This window comes from Garra rufa, chromosome 12 (genome assembly GCF_049309525.1).
Source record: "Garra rufa chromosome 12, GarRuf1.0, whole genome shotgun sequence".
NCBI classification, from domain to species: Eukaryota; Metazoa; Chordata; class Actinopteri; order Cypriniformes; family Cyprinidae; genus Garra; species Garra rufa.
This window is the reverse complement of record NC_133372.1, coordinates 24,495,048-24,517,279: the sequence shown is the minus strand read 5'-3', so window position 1 is coordinate 24,517,279 and position 22,232 is coordinate 24,495,048. Positions and strand designations below refer to the sequence as shown.

Here is a 22,232-nt window from a genome sequence, read left to right as displayed (position 1 = left end):
GGAAAACTGCTGGGCAAAGCTCTCCACAGCGTCGCCGAAGAGGCCGGTCTGGGACACCGGAGCGTCGAGGAACCTGGTCTTGTCGCAGTCCCTCATATCAGCCAGACACAGCCAGAGATGACGTTCCTGGACCACCATGGTGGACATGGCACGACCCAGAGACCGCGCGGTCACCTTCGTCGCACGTAGCGCGAGGTCCGTGGCGATGCGAAGTTCACGAAGAACTTCTGGGTCGTGACCACCCTCGTACAGGTCTTTCAGTGCCTGGGCCTGATGCACCTGTAGCAATGCCATAGCGTGTAGGGCGGAACCAGCGGAGCCGCAGGCCACATAGGCACTGCCGATCAGAGCCGACGAGTGCCTACAGGCCCGGGACGGGAGCGACGGACTGTTGCCCCGCCAAGTGGAAGCGGCGCCCGGACACAGTTGCATCGCAACGGCACGCTCCACCGGCGGGACTGCCGTGTATCCCCGCGCTGGTCCGCCATCGAGGGTGGTTAGGGAGGAAGTCCCACTCGAGCGGTTTCGGGCAGTGAAAGGTGCCGTCCACATTCGGGTGAGTTCTTCATGCACCTCCGGGAAGAATGGCACCGGGGTGGGGCGCTGAGAACCAGCGCGGGCCACCCCGAGATACCAGTCATCCAGCCGGGAGGGGTCGGGACGTGATGGAGGATTCCATTCAAGCCCTACCCTCTCGGCGGCCCGGGCAAGCATAGCCATCATCTCCGGGTCAGTATCGGGCACCGCTGACCGCCCAGTGGACGACAGTGTGCCGTCCTCCTCCTCAGAGAGGTCTGGCTCTCCCCCTGATGCTGCGACCGACATCTGTTCCTTGGGGGGGGGGGGGGGGGGTGGCGAGCCCCGGTGGCGACGGAGCGTCGGTGGAAGGAGGAGCCCCCGCCGATGGAGTGGGCGGGGAGTTCCTCACCGTCACCGTCAGACCGGGCAGCCCCCTGCTTCCAGCGACAACGCCCCCCCGGCGTTTGCCTGGAGGAACGTTCGTTCTGGGCAGAGGGACTGGAACCCCGCCCCTTTGCAGGAAACGGAGTCTGGTCCGCAACTCCGCCATGGTCATTTTCCCACAATGGGGACATGACTCATCCACGAACGCTGCCTCAGCGTGTTGAAGGCCCAGACACGTGAGGCAGTGTGCGTGGCCATCACCCGGCGCCAGGAAACGGCCGCACCCAGAAACGCACGGGGAGAAAGCTCTTTTAGTGCTGAGGCGCACAGGGGAGATGGCCGCAGCAACACAGAAGGTGGATGGTGAAGACCAGCTGTGTGCTTCCACTCGACACGGAAGACCACGCCGCTGAAGCGCCGTGCCGCCAACACAAAAGAGAAGAAAGGAGGTAAGTGTTGCTTCTTGACTCGTCCCACAAAGAATGGTCCAGCTCCGAAGCGAAAGCTTGATGATGCATGCACCTGCTGCGCGTTATATGCTCACGCTGTGATCAGCCGCAGCTGGCTGCAATCATGCATGCCAATATTCATTGGCTCGTTTGTATACACACGAAGTAGATTGGTCTATCCAGGCGATATCCCAATTCGTCGGTCTCTGATAGGGAACGGTAGTTTTAAATGCTACAAATAAATTTAGGCCTCACACAACATAATGTACTGTACATTATGAAAAATGGATATACATATTGAGATCTACTAAAAAATTATGCCGTAGATCAAAGTGCTACTATAGGCTAGATAACAGTACAAGTAATGTAAATGTAAAAACAGGCAGACATAAATATAAAATATTGACTATTATACAGACAGATTTCCATTCAAAGTTTTGGAGTCAGTATGATTTTGTTAAGAAATTAATATTTGTGTTCAGCAAGGATGCATTCAACTGATCAATAATGACAGTAAAGACTTTTTGTGTGTATGAACATCCTGTCAAATAAATTTGTTCTTTTGAACATTCTATTCACCAAGGAATCCAGAATAAAAAGGGTTTTCACTTTTTTAACATTGACTACGTTTTCATGGACACCAGTAATCTAATTAATGACCTTATTCAGAATAAGACAATAATATGATTAAGGTGTTTACATGAGTTGCTTTTAGAATATTCCTTTCATGTTCCCGTTTTACATGTTATAGTACATCGATTAATGACACACATCATTACGTCCACACGCAACGCTATCAGTTCATCTTCGTTACAGACTTTTAAATGTTTTGGTTTTAATTTTACAAAAGCTTGAAGTGGCTCTAACATATGCAACACATTTTTGAGAATGTGTGAGTTAAAATTTGCCGTGGTCGAATTTTGCGAGTGCATGCTGTTCTGCTCCAAAGCGTTTCAGAGCCAGTCAGTTTTAAGGGAAAAAAATAAAAATCACGCAAGCACGGTCACCGAAAGCCAGTTTAGTTTTCATGTTTTCATTTCGAAAAACCCTGTTATCTTTGCCATTTACCTCACATTACGCTTTGGGGGCTTTCTTTTATTTTTTATTAATTAATTGATTGCTCAGTGTTTGCGCACCCTGTAATACATTTTTTTAGTCGGCATATAACACAGCATGTGATGGAGTCATGCCTCGTCTTATTAGTTTTTGTTAATAAATGCTATATAAGCTAGTTTTGTTTTATTGTTGTTGTGGTGTTTAATTAAAAATAACAAATCCATCTTTTAGGAATTTGTTTTAATCTTAAAATTGATAGGTGAAGCATATATATGTAACAAAACCAAGATCATGAATTCGAAAGTAAAAGTGAAAAGCATATGCACGTGCGACCAACTGAGAGCGTTATGCCGCGTTCCAGGAAACCCCTTACCCGTGTTTTCCCAAACTTATACCCGTGAAAGTGCACTGGAAAGGCAGTCAAACCCGTGAATTCCCACCTGTGAACTCATAATAGATCGACGAACTCGAGGTCCCGAGTTCTGGCTTAACATAGCCCAACAATATCAGCCTCTAGGGGTGGGGTGTTTATGCAAGTGGCACACAGTGGAAAAATATAATTTTTTAGACTTTAGGACAATATAACGTTGCAATCAAATTATTAATAATATAAAAATAATAAATGCGCTTAGGCCATTTAGTTGTGGTTTGAAGTCGTGATTTACGAGCTGAAAAACCTGCCTGGAATGCAGCATTAGTGTGTATCCTGTCGCAAAATGTGGCGAAAAGTCCTACACAAGGGGAATAGTGTGATTAATGCTGCGTCCCAGACAACCTGTAACCCGTGTTTTTCCGACCTTCTACCAATGAAAGTGCACTGGAACGGCAGTCAAACCCGTGACTTCCCACTGGTGAACTCGTACTAGATCAATGTTCCCAGTTACGAGTTCTGACGTAACATAGCCGCGAAACAACAAAGTCAGCCCTAATGGGTGCGGTGTTTATGCAAGTGGCACACGGTGGAAAAATAGAGCTTAGGACAATATAACGTTGCAATCAAATAAATAATAATATAAAAATAATAATAATTCATAAATGTGCCCAGGCAGTTTGGCGTGACTTGCCTGGAACGCTACAAAGTCGTGAGTCGTGGTTTGAAGTGGTGATTACCAGTTAAAAAACCTGCCTGGAACGCAGCATTAGGTGTATACATGTCTTCCATAATGCTACTAAAATAGGAATACTCCACCTGTCTTAATTCGATTTGTGTTTACTCCGGTTATGACTTTAGTTGGATTAAATTAATCAAAAATATCAGTTTACATGGCTGCTTCTTAATCAGAATATGGTCTTAATCACGTTAAAATCGGAATATTGTTGTCCATGTAAACGTACTCATTGATAATATTAAGTCATGTTTCTTAAAGGAGAAGTTCACTTCCAGAACAAAAAATTTACAGATAATGTACTCACCCCCTTGTCATCCAAGATATTCATGTCTTTTTTTCTTCAGTCGTAAAGAAATTATGTTTTTTGAGGAAAACATTTCAGGATTTTTCTTCATATAGCGGACTTCAATGGTACTCTGAGTTTGAACTTCCAAAATGCAGTTAAAATGCGGCTTCAAATGATCCCAAATGTGGTTGTAAACGATCCCAGCCGAGGAAGAAGGGTCTTAGCTAGCGAAACGATTGGTTATTATTATTTAAAAAAAAAAATACAATTTATATACTTTTTAATGTCAAACGCTTTTTTTTTTTTGCTTTTTTTCCGTTTCAAGACAGTTAGGGTATGTCGTAAAACTCCCATCTCATGTTCTTCCTCAACTTCAAAATCATCCTACATTGCTGTTTTACCTTTTTTGTTTTAGTGTGTTTGATTTTATTTGCATGTTCACTTTGTGAAGACTGGGTCGGTACTTCTGTAACAATGTAGGATGACTTTGAAATTATTTTTGAAGTTGAGGGAGAAAATACGATGGGACTTTTGACATACTGGACCCTAAGTGTCTTAACCCAGAATACACAGAGTTCAGGGAGAGCAAGACAAGATGAGCTTTTGAGGTTAAAAAGTATTTAAATTGTATATTTTTTTAGGAAAATAACCAATCGTTTCACTAGATAAGACCCTTCTTCCTCGGCTGGGATCGTTTACAACCGCATTTGGGATCGTTTGAAGCCGCATTTAAACTGCAATTTGGAAGTTCAATCTATTATATGGAGGAAAATTCTGAAATGTTTTCCTCAAAAAACAATTTCTTTGCGACTGAAGAAAGAAAGACATGAACATCTTGGATGACAAGGTGGTGAGTACATCTGTGCATTTTTGTTCTGGAAGTGAACTTCTCCTTGCCAATTCGGCATATAATTTTTTTTTCTGAAGGATCAAGTGACACTTAAGACAGAAGTAATGGCTGCTGAAAATTTTGCTTTGCCATCACATGAATAAATTAAGTTTTAAAATATATATAAACAAAAAAAAAATGTTTCAAATTGCAATAATGTTTTGCAATATTACTGTGGTGGAAATCTGACAATTACTTGGTAAGCATTAATAACATACTTCAAAACAATAAAAAATCCCCTGACCCCAAACTTTTGAATGATAGTGTATCTAATCTTAACCGATATTGATAAATAAATAATAAACGCTTATATTAGTGCTGATATGGTGTTGATTCCTTCATGATGATACAAGAATGCTGCACTTGTTGGGGTCCTGTTCACGCTGACTGGGATATCATAATAATATTTGTCTGATACATTATCCCAATTATTAAGGGGACACACTACAGACAAAAACACATTTTTTATGCACCTGTCAAGTTTGAGATTTTGGGCTTTTTTGTTTCATAAAGTGTTTTTTCAGACTAGTGGAAAGAAAACACCCAAAAGACACCGTCAAGTGTTTCTTTTATAGCGCTTTATCTATTTGTGTCAATAGATTTAAATTACAATACATATTTTAAAGGCCGTTTCCTCAAAAAGAGTTTTTTTTTCTCCTACAATGAGCCATAAATATCCACTTCAGTAGCACTCACACAGACCAAACTTTACATTTTTACTCCTGTCTATATTCTGAAGGTTTTCACAGAGGGATTTGGTCATATATACAGTGCCTTGCAAAAGTATTCATACCCCTTCATTTTTGTCACATTTTGTTTGGTTGCAGCATTATGTTAAACTGCTTTAAATTAGTTTTTCCCCCACATCATTTTACACTCCATACACCATAATAATGACAAAGCAAAAAACAGATTTGCAAATTTTACAAATTTATTAAAAATAAAACACTGAATTAAGTACATTGCATAAGTATTCATACCCATAGTTGAAGCACCTTTACAGCCTCAAGTCTTTTTGGGTATGATGTGACAAGCTTTGCACATCTGCATTTGGCCATTATCTGCCATTCTTTGCCTCACCTCTGTCAGCTTGGATGGGGGCTGGCAGACATTTTCTAGAGTCCTAGTTGTTCCAATCGTTTTCCATTATGGATAATGCTTCTGTGAACCTTCAATGCAGCAGATTTTTGATCTCTTCTGAACTCTTCCCTAGATCATTGCCTTAATGCAAGTCTGTCACTGCTCTACAGGCAGTTATCTTGACCTCAGGACTTGATTTTTGCCCTGATATGCATTTATAAAATTATGATATGCAGCTGTTAGACCTTTTCTGAGAGGTGTGTGCCTTTCTAAATCATACTCATTCAAATGAATTTGCCACAGTTTAACTCCACTCGAAGTGTAGTAACATCTAGAAGCAATATGAATGCTCCTGAGCTAAATTTCGAGTGTCCCAGAAAAGGGTATGAATACTTATGCAATGGGATCTTTTCAGTTTTTTATTTTTAATAAATTTGCACAAATGTTAAAAAACTATTTTTTGCTTTGCTATTATGAAGTAGGGAGTGTAGACTGATGTGGGAAAAAAAGGAATTTAAAGTAGTTTAACATAAGGCAGCAACAAAGGGGTATGAATAATTTCGCAAGGCACTGTAATTTGCCTGATTTTATACATTTTATTCCCCCAAAAATGGTAAAAAATACATTGTTTTCAGTCTGTTCTAAGTTTTTTTCTGACAATGTCACAATATGATCAATGTCACTAAATCCCCTCTGTAAAAACATGTAAAATAAAAAATTAAACAAGAATTCTGAAACTGACTTCATCCAATGTTTAGATTTTTGTACTACAAATGTATGCAAATGACCACATATTTCATTTAATAATGCACCATTTACATATTTAACCCTAACATGTAATACAAAAAAAAAATGTAATCAATTAACTGGGTAAGTAAGGTCAGAACTATTAGGTTTTTTTTTACTCTATCCACCTGCAGTGTCTTGCCTTAATAATTCTGATAAACTAATGACCAAATGATTCCCCAGAGTCAACTTCTGATAGCTCAAAGCATCTACACAAGTACACACTAAAAGTTACACACTAAATTCCCTTAGAATGCACAAATGCCTACAACTATAATACTGAGGCATCACAATTTGTACATGCTGACATGAAGATAATACTTCATATTTAGCACAGAGCCCTAAGATGTTCCATTTACTCAATAATTCATTGGACTGATGCTGCACTATGGTGTTAAGTAATAACTGAGGTTTGCAAATCTACTGTAGTATTTTACTATTTTGTATTCTAGTGTCCCACTACTGTACTGTAAGTGAGGTACTGAACAAAAAGAAAAAAGCATCTGTGGTGTCAAATGAGGTGACTAACAATAACAGAATGAAGGGCTCATCACTGGAGTGATTAAAGTCATCGAGACAAAAGAAATGAAGTGAAAATGACAGCCTAGAGATCAATGAGAATAACATTTAAAAGGCGTGTTGCGAGTTAAAAGGAGAACATAAGCACAGAACTGCATGTACAGTCATTTAAAAGAAAGAAGTGCAGACAGCTTGAGCATGAGATTGAGACAAGAAAAATGATGAGGGAGATGGAAAGAAATTATTAAGCAAAAGAGGGAGGGAGAAGGAAAAAGAAAGGGGTGGCTTTAAAGCTGGCTTTTTTCCTCCAGCACTCTAGGGTGGTTTTCAGTGGCGTTTTATTTATAATTGAATGTAATGTGGGGAGATAAAGTCAGCCCAATACGGCCTGCCTCTCCTAAGCACTTCACGCCGCATTACGTTTTATTCATCAAATTAGTTTTACTTGGGTTGGTGTCCCCTGAGCCAGCTTTAAAAGGTTTGGATGAAAGGACTACATTAATTTCTACCACTAATCGGTTACACAAGAGCTGTACTGACAGTTCTCTCCTCCCTGTGTTATAAAGTCCTCCTTACATTCCATTTCCATTCACATAATCCCTCCACACAAAAATTAAGAGAAGAAAAGAGGCTCTGGCCTCCTTCCCCTCTTATACCATTTGTTAAATCCTGCTGCATTGTGGGTATTATCGCCCTGTAAAAACTGCTAATACGGTTAGGAAAAATGACTCATGGTCTCAGATTTTCCTCATTTGTCTGTTTAAGGCTTTAAGCAGCACATTGAGGATGGAGAAAAGTACAGGAATGAATGAGAGTCCAAAGCCATTGGCTAAAATACTTCACGAACATACAAAATACTTTATTGCGAGAATATTATAGGTCACTGATACAAAATTGGAACACCTGGGCACTTCAGTGGCTACTCAAAGTTACAATCATACTGTTTATTTAGGAATTAATTCATTAGAGCTAATAGTTAGACTAACAGTTGACTAAACATGCAATTAGTTGACTAATAATAGTTCACCCAAAAATAAAAATTCTGTCATTAGTTAATCACCCTCATGTCATTCCAAACCTGTAAGACCTTCACAACACAAATTTAAGTATTTTTGATGAAATCTGAGAGCTTTCTGACTCCATGCATAGACAGCAACGCAACTACCACGTTTAAGACCCAAAAAGGTAGCAAGGACATTGATAAAATAGTCCATGTGACATCAGTTCAAGAGAGAAGAGAAGTTTATTTTTGTTTTCTTTGCACAAAAAGTATTCTTGTAACTTCATAAAATTACGGTTGAACCACTAATGTCACATGGACTATTTTATCAATGTCCTCACTACCTTTCTGGGTCTTGAATGTGTTAGTTGCATTACTGTCTATGCAGAAGGCTCATTACTGTCTATGCAGAAGAGTCAGAAGGCTCTTGGATTTCATAAAAAATCTTAATTTCTGTTCTGAAGATGAACGAAGGTCTTACAAGTTTGGGACAACATGAGGATGAGTAATTAATGAGAGAAGATTCATTTTTGAGAAGGCTTTATTTCTTAATCAATTATATACTTGGGGGTGGGGAACTAATCGATATGAGCCTTTAATATATAGACTATTCCACACTCAAGTGCATGCATGAAGCTCGCCACAATGCAGCAGCAAAAGCAATGATGTGTTGGCAAAAATAGCAAGGAGATATGTAAATTATTCATTATCGTCATTGTCGGCTGCAAAGATGAAGCTGACGGTGCTGACTCATCATCTCCACAGTACAGGATGTGCCTTCAGAGAGAAATACACCTTTCAAGCAGATTATATAATTAGAGAGTTTTCGTTTCATTTTAAGGTAGACATTTCAAGCTTTCTATACTGTAGATATATTACTCCTGTCTATGAGACCAGTAGCCTGTAGTCTGAGTTTCAGTTCTCCATGACCGCTCCAGTTCACACTGATAGAGACGGCAGAAAATCCTTTATGTTTTCTTTATTTTACAGAAGTACAACATTTTGTTGATATTGTGAGTGTATACAAATAAATAAAATAATAACGTAAATTATGTCTCTTACTGAAATATGTAGTAGAAAACCCATGAAAAATTAAAAAAAAATTGATACATATTTTGGACTATAGGGGGCGCCAGTATTTTGATAATGTGAAATGGTTGCACTCTGTGAGCTACTGCCACTACCTGTTGCTATTTTTACCACAACACAACATAAAAATGACCACAGCTACTGAAAGAGTTTACAGGTGGCTATGTATATAAGCATATTCTTAAACCAAATGCTGTACTGTCGATTTTTTCCCACAAGGAGGCTCCCAGATTTTGAGTGAAATCTGTGCTGAGCAACTCCTTCAATAGCTGCGACTAATATAAATTTAGTCGAACAAAGCCTCTTTTTATTGACTAATGTTTAGTTGAGTATTAAGTGGGCAGCCCTAGAATTCATTATAATGTGCAAGCAGCTCCATACGTATAGCTTTTCTATCATTGTAAACTTGCTTGATAGCTCACCTGGTGCACCACTGAACTTTTGATGCAGAGCACTGATTTATGAGTCCCGTGAAACATGAATCACAAGCTAAATGGCATGGTTACTATCGGTTTAGGGTAGGGCTTAGTGTAGGTGGTACAATATTTTTGAACATGATACATTTTAACTTTTTGGGCCACACATTGGACATTACATTTCTGAAACATTTTCAAACAAATGCACTGTAGTTCAAAAGTTTGGGGTTGTTAAAACTGTTTTAATGGTAAGTCCCTTACTTTCACCAATGTTGCATTTATTTGATCAAAAATACAGCGAACAGTAATATTGTGCAACATTATTACATATTAAAACATCTGTTTTTTATTTTAATGTATTTTAAAATGTAATTTATTCCTGTCATGGCATTACTCCAGTCTTTAGTGTCACATGAAATCATTCAAGAATTTTGTTCTCAAGAAACATTTTTCTTTTTATCAATAGACCAATTCAGTGTTCGCAAACAGTGATGGCGTTTTTGTGGGCAGGGCTTATCTGGTTGCAGACAATGATGGTTTTCAAGTAGCAGTCTATAGAGCCATGGAATAAAAGAATAAAAAAAGGTAAATTTGAATTTATATTTAAAAATTTGACTTTATTCTTGAAATTCTGAGATTAAGTCTCACAAAAAAAGAAAAACAACTCGTCATTCTCACTTTTCCCCTCGGCTCTGGCTTTTTTCCCCTGATAATTGATAAACTCACTATTGTTGAGTTAAAGTGAGTTATAAAGTCACAACTTGGAGATATAACCTTGCATTTGCGAGAAAAAAAGGCAGAATTGTGGGATAAAACAAATAAATGTTATGCAAAATGTTAATAGTAATAGGTTTAAAATAATATGAACAGCATATGTGAATATTATATAAACATATTGTTTATTCTTTAAAGGTAGAGTAATCATAGCCGTTTTGATCCATAGTCTGTCCATTTAACTTCAAATGGACTTTTTGTTGACAGTATTCTTTTAAAAAATTGCATTCCGATTTTGGCATCAAAAGGCACAAAATAGTTTTTTCTCTAATTCCATGGATTTTACCTGTTTCACCCCATTTTTTACCAGTGTTTTTCTGCCACCGTGCAGCATTAAGGGATGTAAATGTAACTGTAATGTCTACTATGAATTGGTCTATACAGTACTTCTTAAAATGTTGCTTAAAATTAAATTTATGCTACTTTTTTTTCAAACTTTTTTGAATACAAAGTTCAAAAGAACAGCATTTTTATCTATAACAATGTAAATGTTAAGTCAATAAATCATTTGTGAATTAAAGTATTAATTAAATCCTTTGAATGATAGTGTATCTTCTACTCATATACCTTTCTATTCATATGTCTTTGCTATTTTCAACCAGGTGTCCAGCTATTATCAAGACCACCAAGCAGTTTACGGTAACACTGGCTTCACCCTGTGTTTACATACGGTTATCACAAACACAATGCCATTACTGAAGTATAACATAAGTCTATCTCTCATTCTCGACAAGCCCTGCCAGACTGTCATCTATGTAGAGAGCACCTCTCTACATGCTGTATCTCTCCCTAGACTTTCCTCTTATCATGCAATTAGGCATGACATGCAAAAAGTGGGAAGGAACTGTAACTGATTTGCAGAACTGGCATTAAGCCAGTGTGGGACATATTTCTAAGAAAAATAGGTTCAGAGAGTTCTTGAATGTACAAAGCTTCATTACACATGGCAACAGGTGGCACAAAAACAATCAGTATAGCGTAGAGAATTTTTTGTGCTCGTGATTTCGGTTCTCATGTTTACAGCTGAGCAAACACTATAAATATCAGTTTGGTGGTTAAAAGATGAGGAACTGCTGGCAAATGATGAACGTTCAAGGCTTTTTGTTGCACTAGTGAGATGTGGCATTTTCAGCAATTAATGAAGTGATGCTGATGAGAAAATGTGTGTTACTCACGTCAGGAGGGAACGTGGTGGAAAACAGAAGGTGCCATGGCAGATGCGGTCGATAAAGTTGAGTGGAATCTTCTGAATCTGCTCACAATTAAGCATGACAAAGTCATATTTGAAGATAAGGAGGGTGTTCTCGGTGATGAGCACCAAACGCTCTTTCTCATTGTTCCAATGATCAACCCTACACATAAACAGCAAAATGGAGAGAGTATTAAAATACTGGTATTAGTTGTAAAGATACACAATAAAAAAAATATTCTGGTCAATGTCAGAACCATAGGCATGTACATAGTGCAGCCAAATCAATCAATCAAAAATATCACCTGGTAGTTGAAGAGTTTCAATCATTCAAGCACCATATTTAACTTTATAAGCAGCTGTCAGTTGTTAGTTTGTTGTGAAATAATTCTGCTACTGTTTTTGACTACTTTGACAAGACAAAAATCTCAATGGTACAATAGTATGTTTATGGCCTGGCAGGAACTCCAGAATGGCTTATATCATTTACAGCATCTTTAAATAACATGAGTTTAATTCTCTGGAACATGTTAGCAAGGGTCCCCTACTGGGCCCGAATGCAGACCTCTGCTGTGTTGCATACAGTATATCAATGTAACTACTCCAGAACTGGCCTACATTCCCACAAATCTGTCGCTCACAATTCTTTCACAGCTCTGATCAAGCACAGGGGGATTCTAAAACAAGTTGTTGGACGTATGTTAATTCACAGTTTGACAGATTAGTTTGGCAAATGTAGACAGTCTTGCCACAGTATTGTTTCTATTCCAGTTATTCTAAATGGCAACTTAGAGCAGGCTTTTTCACGCTTTTTCTTGTCAATTATGTTGATTCCCTGGCTGGTTTTGTATTTTCAAGACCTATTACGCTGTTTAAAATAATAAAGCCTGAATAAAGTTGTTATTTTTGTTTTCTTTGAGCACAAAAAGTATTCCTGTGCTTCATAAAATTAAAGTTGAACCACTGATGTCACGACTATTTTAACAATTTCCTAACTACCTTTCTGGGTCTTAAACTTGGTGTTTATGCAGGATCAGAAAGCTCTTGGATTTCATCAAAAATATCTTTTGTGTTTTGAAAATTAACAAAAGTCTTAAGGGTTTGGAACGACGTGAGGGTGAGAAATTAATGGCAGAAATTTACTTACAGGCCAAGTAAGAAGAGATAAACTTTTTTTTTTCTTTTTATAAAAATATACACAAATCAAGATTAAATATATATTTTTGTAAATATAAGGGCCATTCTACAGAATTGGTGCAAAGTCAGGGTTAGAAAAATCTTGAAAAAATGTATTTTTCCACAAATCTTGGAAAATGTATGTAAATTGTATAATATTCAAGGTACACATTTCCAGTAATTGTGCGATTAATTCTCATATTGCATTTTCAGAAAGCTTTGAAATATTTGTCCTCTCCCCAAATTTGTCTCTATCGAAACACAGTAATATATAATTTAAAAAGAAGGGTTACATTGACTTTTAAAGATTTTGCTTACATCTACCTTGTAAATATTTTTTTTGCTATTTTAGTAAAAAGTTTTCAGATGTAAATCAATAAAAATGACAATTTTAACAATATTTCAAGTGTGATTTATGAGAGTTGCTGTATTTTGAATCCATTTTTTCTCTGTAAAAGGCAAAAAGTTGACTATACTGATTTCAAAGGTAAAACTAGTTGATAATTCAATATACTTTTTTTTTTTTTAAATCCCATGTTTTAGTGACAGTCATTTGGTCATTACATTTTAGAATTTTTACTCTCATACTAAAACACTACAAAAACATCCCAAAATACACAAAAAAAAATTGCATAATTGTACTAAAATTAACTGTGGTACACACATAAAAACTAAATTTTATGGAATAACACCTAAAATTGTAGAAAAATGGTGTTCGGTAGGGGCCATCTACTCACCATGTAGCTATGAGAGAGGGTGACACATAAATATTTCCTGATCATAAATGTAGGGGTATAATTCAAATTAGTCTCACCCAATTTTTTTTTACATACATTTTTCATAATTTACAAAGAAAATATAATTTTTTTTTTTAAGTTCACTTTTTTTTACTTTTTTTTTTTTTAAACAGCAATGGAATAAAATGCAAAAATTATATCAATATCATTTTCATAAGTTGAGGTTAGTGTTCGGAACATCCACCTCTCAATTGAAAGTACCCAATAAATTATGATTTTATATATATTAAGCTGACTGATATTTTGAATATTATTGTGGAATTATAATAGAAGGGCGTTTGTAAACGTCTAAGATTTAAATACTTAAATGCTTTTTAAACGTTTTTTTTTTTTTTTTTTTTTTGGTTTTGGGAAAGCAGTTTGCACCAATTCTTTAGAATGGCCCATATACAAGATTTCGACAGGCCCCCCTAGCATGGGCCAGATCGCAGTTTTAAAACTCCAGGCTTATGGAATCTTTTGAAGCATTAAATAATTTATGCACAGTGCATTTCATACATTACATTTCAAGTTCTTCTGCAAAAAGCATGTGGGTCTCAATTATGTAGGCCTACGTATTCTAAAAGCTTCAAAATGTCAACAATTGCCTTCGGCACGCTTGTTAAAATATGCATGCCTACATCTTTACACCCCAGACATTATGTTCACGTAAAGATATGCATTCAGAAAAAAAAAAAAAAACTGATGGATAAGCCACTTTTTAAGAGTTAAGTTTTGTTTTTCAGAATACCAAAGCTCATCGTTTGTCAGTGCTTTCACCTCTACTGGCCAGGTATGCAGAGATTCTGCACGTTTCTCTTACTCATATCAAATTTGGAGAGTGACAGAAACAGCACATGGGAATCTTAGTACAACACAAGGCCTTTAAGCATTCTGGTGTTTAATTTAGGTACTTTTTATGTGTTGAGAAACTTATGAGTAGGCAAATGGAATATTTTCACCTTGACTGGGTATGTGGGCCTGCGGACATGAAGTAGGTGTGAAAGACCACGAAAACACCAAACAGATGCACACACACTAACAGGCCCTGTGGCTCTCATTGGCGCCGTAGGGCCTTTGGATGTTATACCACAAATGTGAGTTGCCCTTAGCATCACAAGACCTGTTAAATTCTACAGTTTTACTTTACTTCTAGATTACTAGATTTTCAAAGAGTTGGATGACTGTTTACATACAAGGGTCTGTGGTTAAACACATTATTTTGTATCTTTTTTGAATAAAAATGCACTGAAAATGTATTGGTTCATATATTATGAACATGTAAAAGTGAATTTACATCTGTTTTAATTCAAACATTTACATGGTAATGTAGATTTTTGAAGAGCATATTCTATTCTTTAAATTATGCACATAATATGAGGACAAACACAGGTCAAGATAATGCATTTAATGTTACATGAATGTTTGATAATGAACAAATGTGCCATATGAGACTATTTTTAAAGCTACTTTAATGCAACTAAACTATATATTACGCCTTTCAGGTGTCTTTGTTTTGACAGCAAAAAGCTATTTCCTACAACATCTTACATAAGAAATTTATAGCAGTCAAAATGAATGTATGCATGAACTTCATCTTTTGTTTCAAGCCTAATCTCAAACCACAGAACTGCTCAAGCATTGCTGAAAAAGAAAATGTCTGTTCCAAACACACGTGTGAGTACCAGTCCGGAACAAGGGAAATATAATATATATTATTAATTATCATATAGCAAGGCCTTTAAACCTTCTACCGTTTCCTGTAAGCCTGCTCAGAGACAAATAGAAGTTGACATCTGCCAGCACATTTAGTGAAATGTCTTCTAGAAGTTCCTTCTGCTGCCTGTTTATTTTGTTTCCTGGTCATTTTACTTATTTACAGAACAGAGAGTGAGATAATGGATTGCGTCCTGGAGTAAGCGGTATGTGACAAAAGACCTGAATGAGATTTGCTTAATTCATGTGAAAATTGCACATTTGCAGAACAGTCTATGCATAGTTCTTTTAAAAGTACTCTTAACTATGTATTCTGAACTACGAAAAAAAAGGAACACTTACTCAGCCATGAGCCAGACACTCTGGATAGCACCATCTTCTGTGGGATTCACCAAAGCTTTAACATCCTCAATACCTTGGTCCAGTGTTCCAGGCTAAAATGTCAAAACACAATACTTCATCTTTATCAAGACATTAAAATCAATGGCATCTGTACATTAGGTGCTGTAGTGCAAAATTCTGGATCATCTATTTATTTTATGGAATACTAAAAAATTTCCACAAAAGATAGGTATTGCTACATAACATAAATATTGTTTTGTGAACCTAGTCAATGAGGAGCAAATGTGATGTTTTGCAATCTATGTTGATTCATGTTTTATTACGGGTACTGTTACTTTACATTTTTATTTGCAAACTCTTTTGGGTTTGAGGTTTAGTTGTTGAGGCTTCAAGCTACTTCTACTGCACACAGTAGCCTGGCCTTTTTTTTTCATTTTATTTACAGATATGACATAAACACGCACGGACGAATGATGAAAGTATGCAGTTTTCTAGGCAATCCCTCCTGACAATTCTAAAATATAAATATAGCTGCAAGCAGGGGTTCAAGCATTTTAAGGTATTTAAAAAAGACATATGAAAAAAGACATTCCATATTTTTAGTAAGCCTGAATGATTTTAAAAAGCATTTTTGCCAAATACAGGTAATTTGCCATTGAAATATGATGTTTTTTAACGTTTATGACTGTTATAGCGCCAGCTGTGGCGCAATCTCACTAAAACTTTGCATGTTTGTTTAGAGTCACTTGTCAAGTGTTTAGGCTTTGTAAGCTTTTGGGTATATTTGGACAGGCCCCTTTTCGAAACGACCCCGTTATACCTTCCCAAAGGGTAAATGTAAAAATTATTATTTTTTATTGTTATTGACCTACAGAGTCCAGAGAATTGCATTGCAGTGTAAAACTTAAGACTAGTTCAGAAAAGTAGGCAACGTTGTGCAATATACAATTGTTTACTCCCTTGCAAAGGTGCGATATCGCCCCTCCAGTGGCAAATTTCTTTCTAATTTCTCACAGACCTTTAGGGCCATTAGTCAAATAGGCCCACTGAGTTTCGTTCTGATTGATCTCGGTTAACCTTGTCTAATAGGTGCTCAAATTCATTGGAATATGGCGGCCATGTTTTCTTATAGCACCACCAAGTGGATAAGCTCTGTGACTTTTTTCATGTGGCCTCAGATTCAGCTCTTACATACACATTGTGAGTTTGGTGAAGATATCTCATTCCAGTCAATACTTGTAGCTGTTTAAGTAAAGACAGCCTGTCCCTTTTGAAAGTTTTGCCATCTTATTGTGATGGAGGGTTGAAAGATTATTATTATTATTATTATTATTTTATAATTATTGATATTCACTGATTCCAATCAGGCAAAAAACCTAAAAGTAGTTTGGTAGTTTGTTATAGTAGTTTTCAAAAAAGATTTAAAAATGCTAAATACCCCAAAAAATCCAACAACATAACAGACAAACGGTTTAGGAGAAATAAGTGATTTTCGCACTTTTAATCACTGTAGCGTCCCCCATTAGGCCAAATGGGGCAAGCCTTGGTGATGTTGTAGATGGTGTGAATACTACCATCCCTCCAAGTTTCAAGTCTCAAGTCTCAAGTTGTTGATCCTTGGCCATTCTAACAATTACAACAGGGTTTCAGCGCAACACGCTTGAACCCCTAAATAATTAGCAAACGCAAACGCATGGTTTGGTTTTTACAATGTACTCACTCAGTATCTATTTTTCTGTTGAATTCTAAAATGGAGAATGTCACACCTCTTTCTTTCAGTGTTTGTGTCACCATTTGAGTCTCCATTGTCCTGTCATCACAAACTCTTGCACTACACATCTTGGACTTCATCCCCCACAAGCCACTGCACCAATCACTGCTCACACCTGCTCCTTGTGACCCACTGCACTGATTGCTGCACACATCTGTTCCTCATCACACTGACTGCATTTAAGCTTCTCACACACACAGCCACTTTGCGAAGTCTTATCGTTCCTCATGGTCGTAAATCTGAGCGTTTCTTCCCGTGTTTGTTTTCCCGTGTTTTTGATTCCTGGACTCCCTCTCGTGTAATTCTCGCTGCCCGCCCTGACCATTCTGCCTGTGTTTGACTACGATTTCTGCCTGCCCCTGTGTGTTTGTCTGTTCTAAATAAATTGCTGCAAATGGATCCGCTCGTCTCCGACCGTCCTTGTGACAGAAGACTTCGCCACTACAAGGATCCAGCAGCTAGTATGGTGTCATCCGGTTCCAGCACGAACTCTACGGTACAAATCATGCGTCTCAAACAAGGTGAGCGGTCTGTTGAGGAGTATGCAATGGACTTTATCGAATTGGCTAATCAGTCTACTATGGATGAGGCATGCCTGATGATTTTCTTCCATGGAGGACTCTTAGAGCCATTGGCTTCCCTCATGCCCATGTTTGAACCTGGCTGGACTTTGCAATATTACATGGACATTGCTCTGCAACTAAGTGGCTCTCCTTTTACTGTGGGAATCAAAGAAGAGGACAACAATGTTCCCACAGTAAACTCCAGCTCAGAGCCACTACGCAAGATGGCTGCCACGCCAGAGTCTGCAAGCAAGATGGCTGCCACGCCAGAGTCTGCAAGCAAGATGGCTGCCACGTCAGAGTCTGCAAGCAAGATGGCTGCCACGCCAGAATCTGCAAGCAAGATGGCTGCCACGCTAAAGTCTGCAAGCAAGATGGCTGCCACGCATGAGTCTGTAAGCAAGATGGCTGTCACACCAGAGTCTGCATGCAAGACGGCTTCCGTTCCTGAGTTCCCGGCCAAGATGGCCGCCGTTCCTAAGTTCCCGGCCAAGATGGCCACCAACCCTGAATCTGCACCCAAGATGGCTACTGCCAAGTCAGAATCTCCGCTGGTTCCGTCCAGCCTCTCAGAGCCTACGCTGGCTCCGCCCAGCCTTCCAGAGCCTCCGCCGGTTCCGCCCAGCCTTCCAGAGCCTCCGCTGGTACCGCCCAGCCTTCCAGAACCTCCGCTGGTTCCGCCCAGCCTTCCAGAGCCTCCGCTGGTTCCGCCCAGCCTTCCAGAGCCTCCGCTGGTACCGCCCAGCCTTCCAGAGCCTCCGCTGGTTCCGCCCAGCCTTCCAGAGCCTCCGCTGGTTCAGCCCAGCCTTCCAGAGCCTCTGCTGGTTCAGCCCAGCCTTCCAGAGCCTCTGCTGGTTACGCCCAGCCTTCCAGAGCCTCCGCTGGTTCCGTCCAGCCGTCCTGAGATTCCTGTCTGCCCGGTTCAGGCCACGGAGGCCATTTATGGACTGTATATTTTCCCCATTCGAGCTACGGAGGCCATGTATGGACTGTTGAGTTTCCCACCCACCCTCCCTACTGCTCCAGTCTCACCACCTCTGTCTCCTGACAGTCCCTCGGCTCACCTTCAACCCACCTTCGGTGCAGAGGACTTGCCGTGGGTCTGCCAGTCTCCATCGGTGCCCTGGCTGGAGGATCCCTCACCATCGCCTCCAGCCTCAGAGTCCTGGACTCCGCCTCGGCCCTCCGACCCTGCGGCTCCACCCCGGCTCTCTGCTCCCTCGTCTCCGCTGTCGGCCGTCGGTCCACCAGCTCCACCGGGCTCCATCGTCCCTCCGGCTCCGCCCTGGTCGGTCGTCGCCCCACCTTCGCCTCTGGACTCTACTCCTCCGGCTACGCCTCGTCACTCCGTCCTACCGGCTCTGTGGACCTCCTCCCTCCCGCGGGCACAGCCTCGGTCCTCTGTCGCTCCGGCTCCGCCGTGTACCTCCGGACCTCCATCTCCGCCTTGGTCGCCAGAGCCTTGGGTTCCGCCTTGGCCCTACGGATCCTCGGTGTCGCCCATGACCTTCGACTCTCCGGTTCCGCCTCGAGCTCCACCGGCTCCACCTCCGTCGGTCGGCCCCATGGAGGAGCCAACCCTGCCTCCACCATGGCTTCTCCCTCCGTCGGCTCCGCCTCAGTCTCCTGGTTCTCCACCTGCACATGGACCGGGGCCTCCATCCATGCCTCTGTGCCATGCCCACTCCATCACTCTCCTGAACAGGTATTTGAAGCGTCTGGAAGCCGCTCTTAGGTGGGGGGCTCTGTCACCATTTGAGTCTCTATTGTCCTGTCATCACAAACTCTTGCACTACACATCTTGGACTTCATCCCCCACAAGCCACTGCACCAATCACTGCTCACACCTGCTCCTCGTGACCCACTGCACTGATTGCTGCACACATCTGTTCCTCATCACACTGACTGCATTTAAGCTTCTCACACACACAGCCACTTTGCGAAGTCTTATCGTTCCTCATGGTCGTAATTCTGAGCGTTTCTTCCCGTGTTTGTTTTCCCGTGTTTTTGATTCCTGGACTCCCTCTCGTGTGATTCTCGCTGCCCGCCCTGACCATTCTGCCTGTGTTTGACTACGATTTCTGCCTGCCCATGTGTGTTTGTCTGTTCTAAATAAATTGCTGCAAATGGATCCGCTCGTCTCCGACCGTCCTTGTGACAGTTTGTATAGTCAAAATTCCTTTCAAAAAGGTGTGTTTGACAATGACCAAATATTAGCAAGTCATAATGTTTCTGTGAACGTAAACATGGTCAAAGTGGTCCACATGAAAAAAAGATCTGAAAAGGATTCAAACCAAAATGGTAAGTCTATGTGCCTTCCAATTTAAATTAATACCATAAATTAATTATAATGTTCCTACAAATTACAGATTGTCATGCATATTTTTATTGGTTAGTTTGACTGAAATGATTCTACCTATTAATTGGTTATAGTGTTGTGCCACACAAGAAATGACAGAACAAGAGATGTCACTGATTACAGTACAACATTGTGTTGGGTCATAAAAATGCAATTGTATTGCAACTGTGAACAATGGTTGCAAAATTCAAGTGTGAACTAATAGTTTTAAGGCAAAAGGGATGCCATTTCACCATTTTCACAAAGCAAAATTTGGTCTCTGAGCTGGCCAACAAACACTCTTTGTTAATCAAATGACCTCTGGTAAACTGAGGAAATAGAAAACAGGAAAACACCCTTCTGTGATCTCTTCAGTTTGACTTAATATTGGCAGACCACAGGTAGCGGTCAAGTAAAGAGTATTATGACTCTCATTGTTTGCTTTATAGATGATTAAGGATATTCATATTTACAAAAGGTGTTGTCAGCAGCACTATATTGTACCGCAGAGCAACCATGGTTTGTTTGCACAAACATAGTAAAGAAATGTAGATTATGTGTCAGAAATGATTACTAACACAGTGGAACACTAATTTGTGCTCAACCCAGAAAACTCAGACTTCAAATAGTAAAGACATTACCCTGAGGACAAAGAATCTCTTCAATTTAAACTGTTGCACAGATGATGTCCATTTAGCTTTGGCCGCTGAAGTATGTGTAGAGGGGGTGGTTTCTGCCTTGACCTCTATAGAAGGTGTGCTGGGTTTCTCTGTTTCGTTTTCACTAGGAGATTCTTGAGGATGGATTTCTGGTTCTGGAGACTTTTCGGTTTGCTGCTCCAAGTCCACAGACTTGAATGTCTCTTCGTCTTTCTCTGACATAGTGACCTGAAAGATTAGATTGTTTGCAAAGCTATCAGTGAAATTATGCTGTTATTAAAACACCCAGAAAGCATAAACAATAAATATTTGAAGAAAGGGTTAAAAAATGAAGCCTAAAAACCTGCACGAGTAAGAGTAGTCCGATTCCCAAACAATGTAACCGGTTCTTTTAAATGAATAAACGTGCTAGACAATATATCCGAACAAATGATTCTTATGATCCGATTCTTTTAAATGAATCAAAACATGAATCAGTTGGTGAGGTTTGACTCACTTAATGATCATCACCATCATTCCCATGTCTAAAACTAAATAAACCAAGCACTGTGTGATGCTGTCATGCTGTGAAAGTAATTCAAATGTTCAAATGTTCAATCTTTTGCAAGAATTGTAGGCTATTACATTTAATTCAGATTTGTTATGTTCTGCTGCAAAGATCTTATCGTTTGGCAACAGGCTGCAGATTACAATAAATGCCATAGAAATTTTTTTTCGTCCTCAAAAGTACAAAAGAAATTTTAGTATCTATATGTCAAGAGGACTCGCAATCAAACCCAGTAATTCTAACTATAGCCTATACTTACAGTTCCCATTTATAACCTCAACAATAAAATTGTTACACAGCTTAGTTGATAAAATAGTTAAATGTATTATGAAATGCGGGCAGGAAATGTATATCTTACCGCTGGTTGCAAGAATTAAATCAACGTGCTATGTTTTTTACTAGACGGTTTAACTCCGAGTCAGGTGCACCAGAACTACCTATTTCCTACTTCCGTGGTATCTGTGATGAAGACATGGGCGTTGAATAGAAAACGAAACCGACCACAGAAGTGTATGTAGGCTATAGGAAATTCATTGTTTCAACCACAAGTAACACGATTTTTATGTAGAACAAATTAGTTCGTTAATCTCTTAATCTCAATATCTAATTCTGGTCAACTCAAATAACCAATCAGACTGTGGGAACACAGCCCTTTTAATTTCCCATCTTTAACATCAATAATTCGCCCAAGCCACCCACATTTCTGCCGCTACACAATGAGACATAACTGGCAACTGCATTTTTCTCGACAGCATTTAGGATTTCACACTTACGCTTAATCTTCTGGCAAGGATGGACA

The 22,232-nt window shown here is 39.5% G+C and overlaps 1 protein-coding gene across 1 annotated transcript in view; it reads right to left on the bottom strand.

Annotated features, from left to right (window-relative positions):
- tprg1 (tumor protein p63 regulated 1) overlaps nt 1-21,881 on the bottom strand; it is a 60,543-nt gene extending 38,662 nt beyond the window's left edge. Inside the window, exons 1-4 of the mRNA XM_073852347.1 lie at nt 21,792-21,881; nt 20,869-21,114; nt 15,556-15,647; nt 11,532-11,708 (exon numbers count right to left, since the gene is read on the bottom strand). Coding sequence (XP_073708448.1) covers nt 11,532-11,708; nt 15,556-15,647; nt 20,869-21,108 — 509 coding nt within the window. The 5' untranslated portion in view covers nt 21,109-21,114; nt 21,792-21,881. The remainder of the gene's footprint in view (nt 1-11,531; nt 11,709-15,555; nt 15,648-20,868; nt 21,115-21,791) is intronic.
- Between the last annotated feature and the right edge of the window lie 351 nt (nt 21,882-22,232).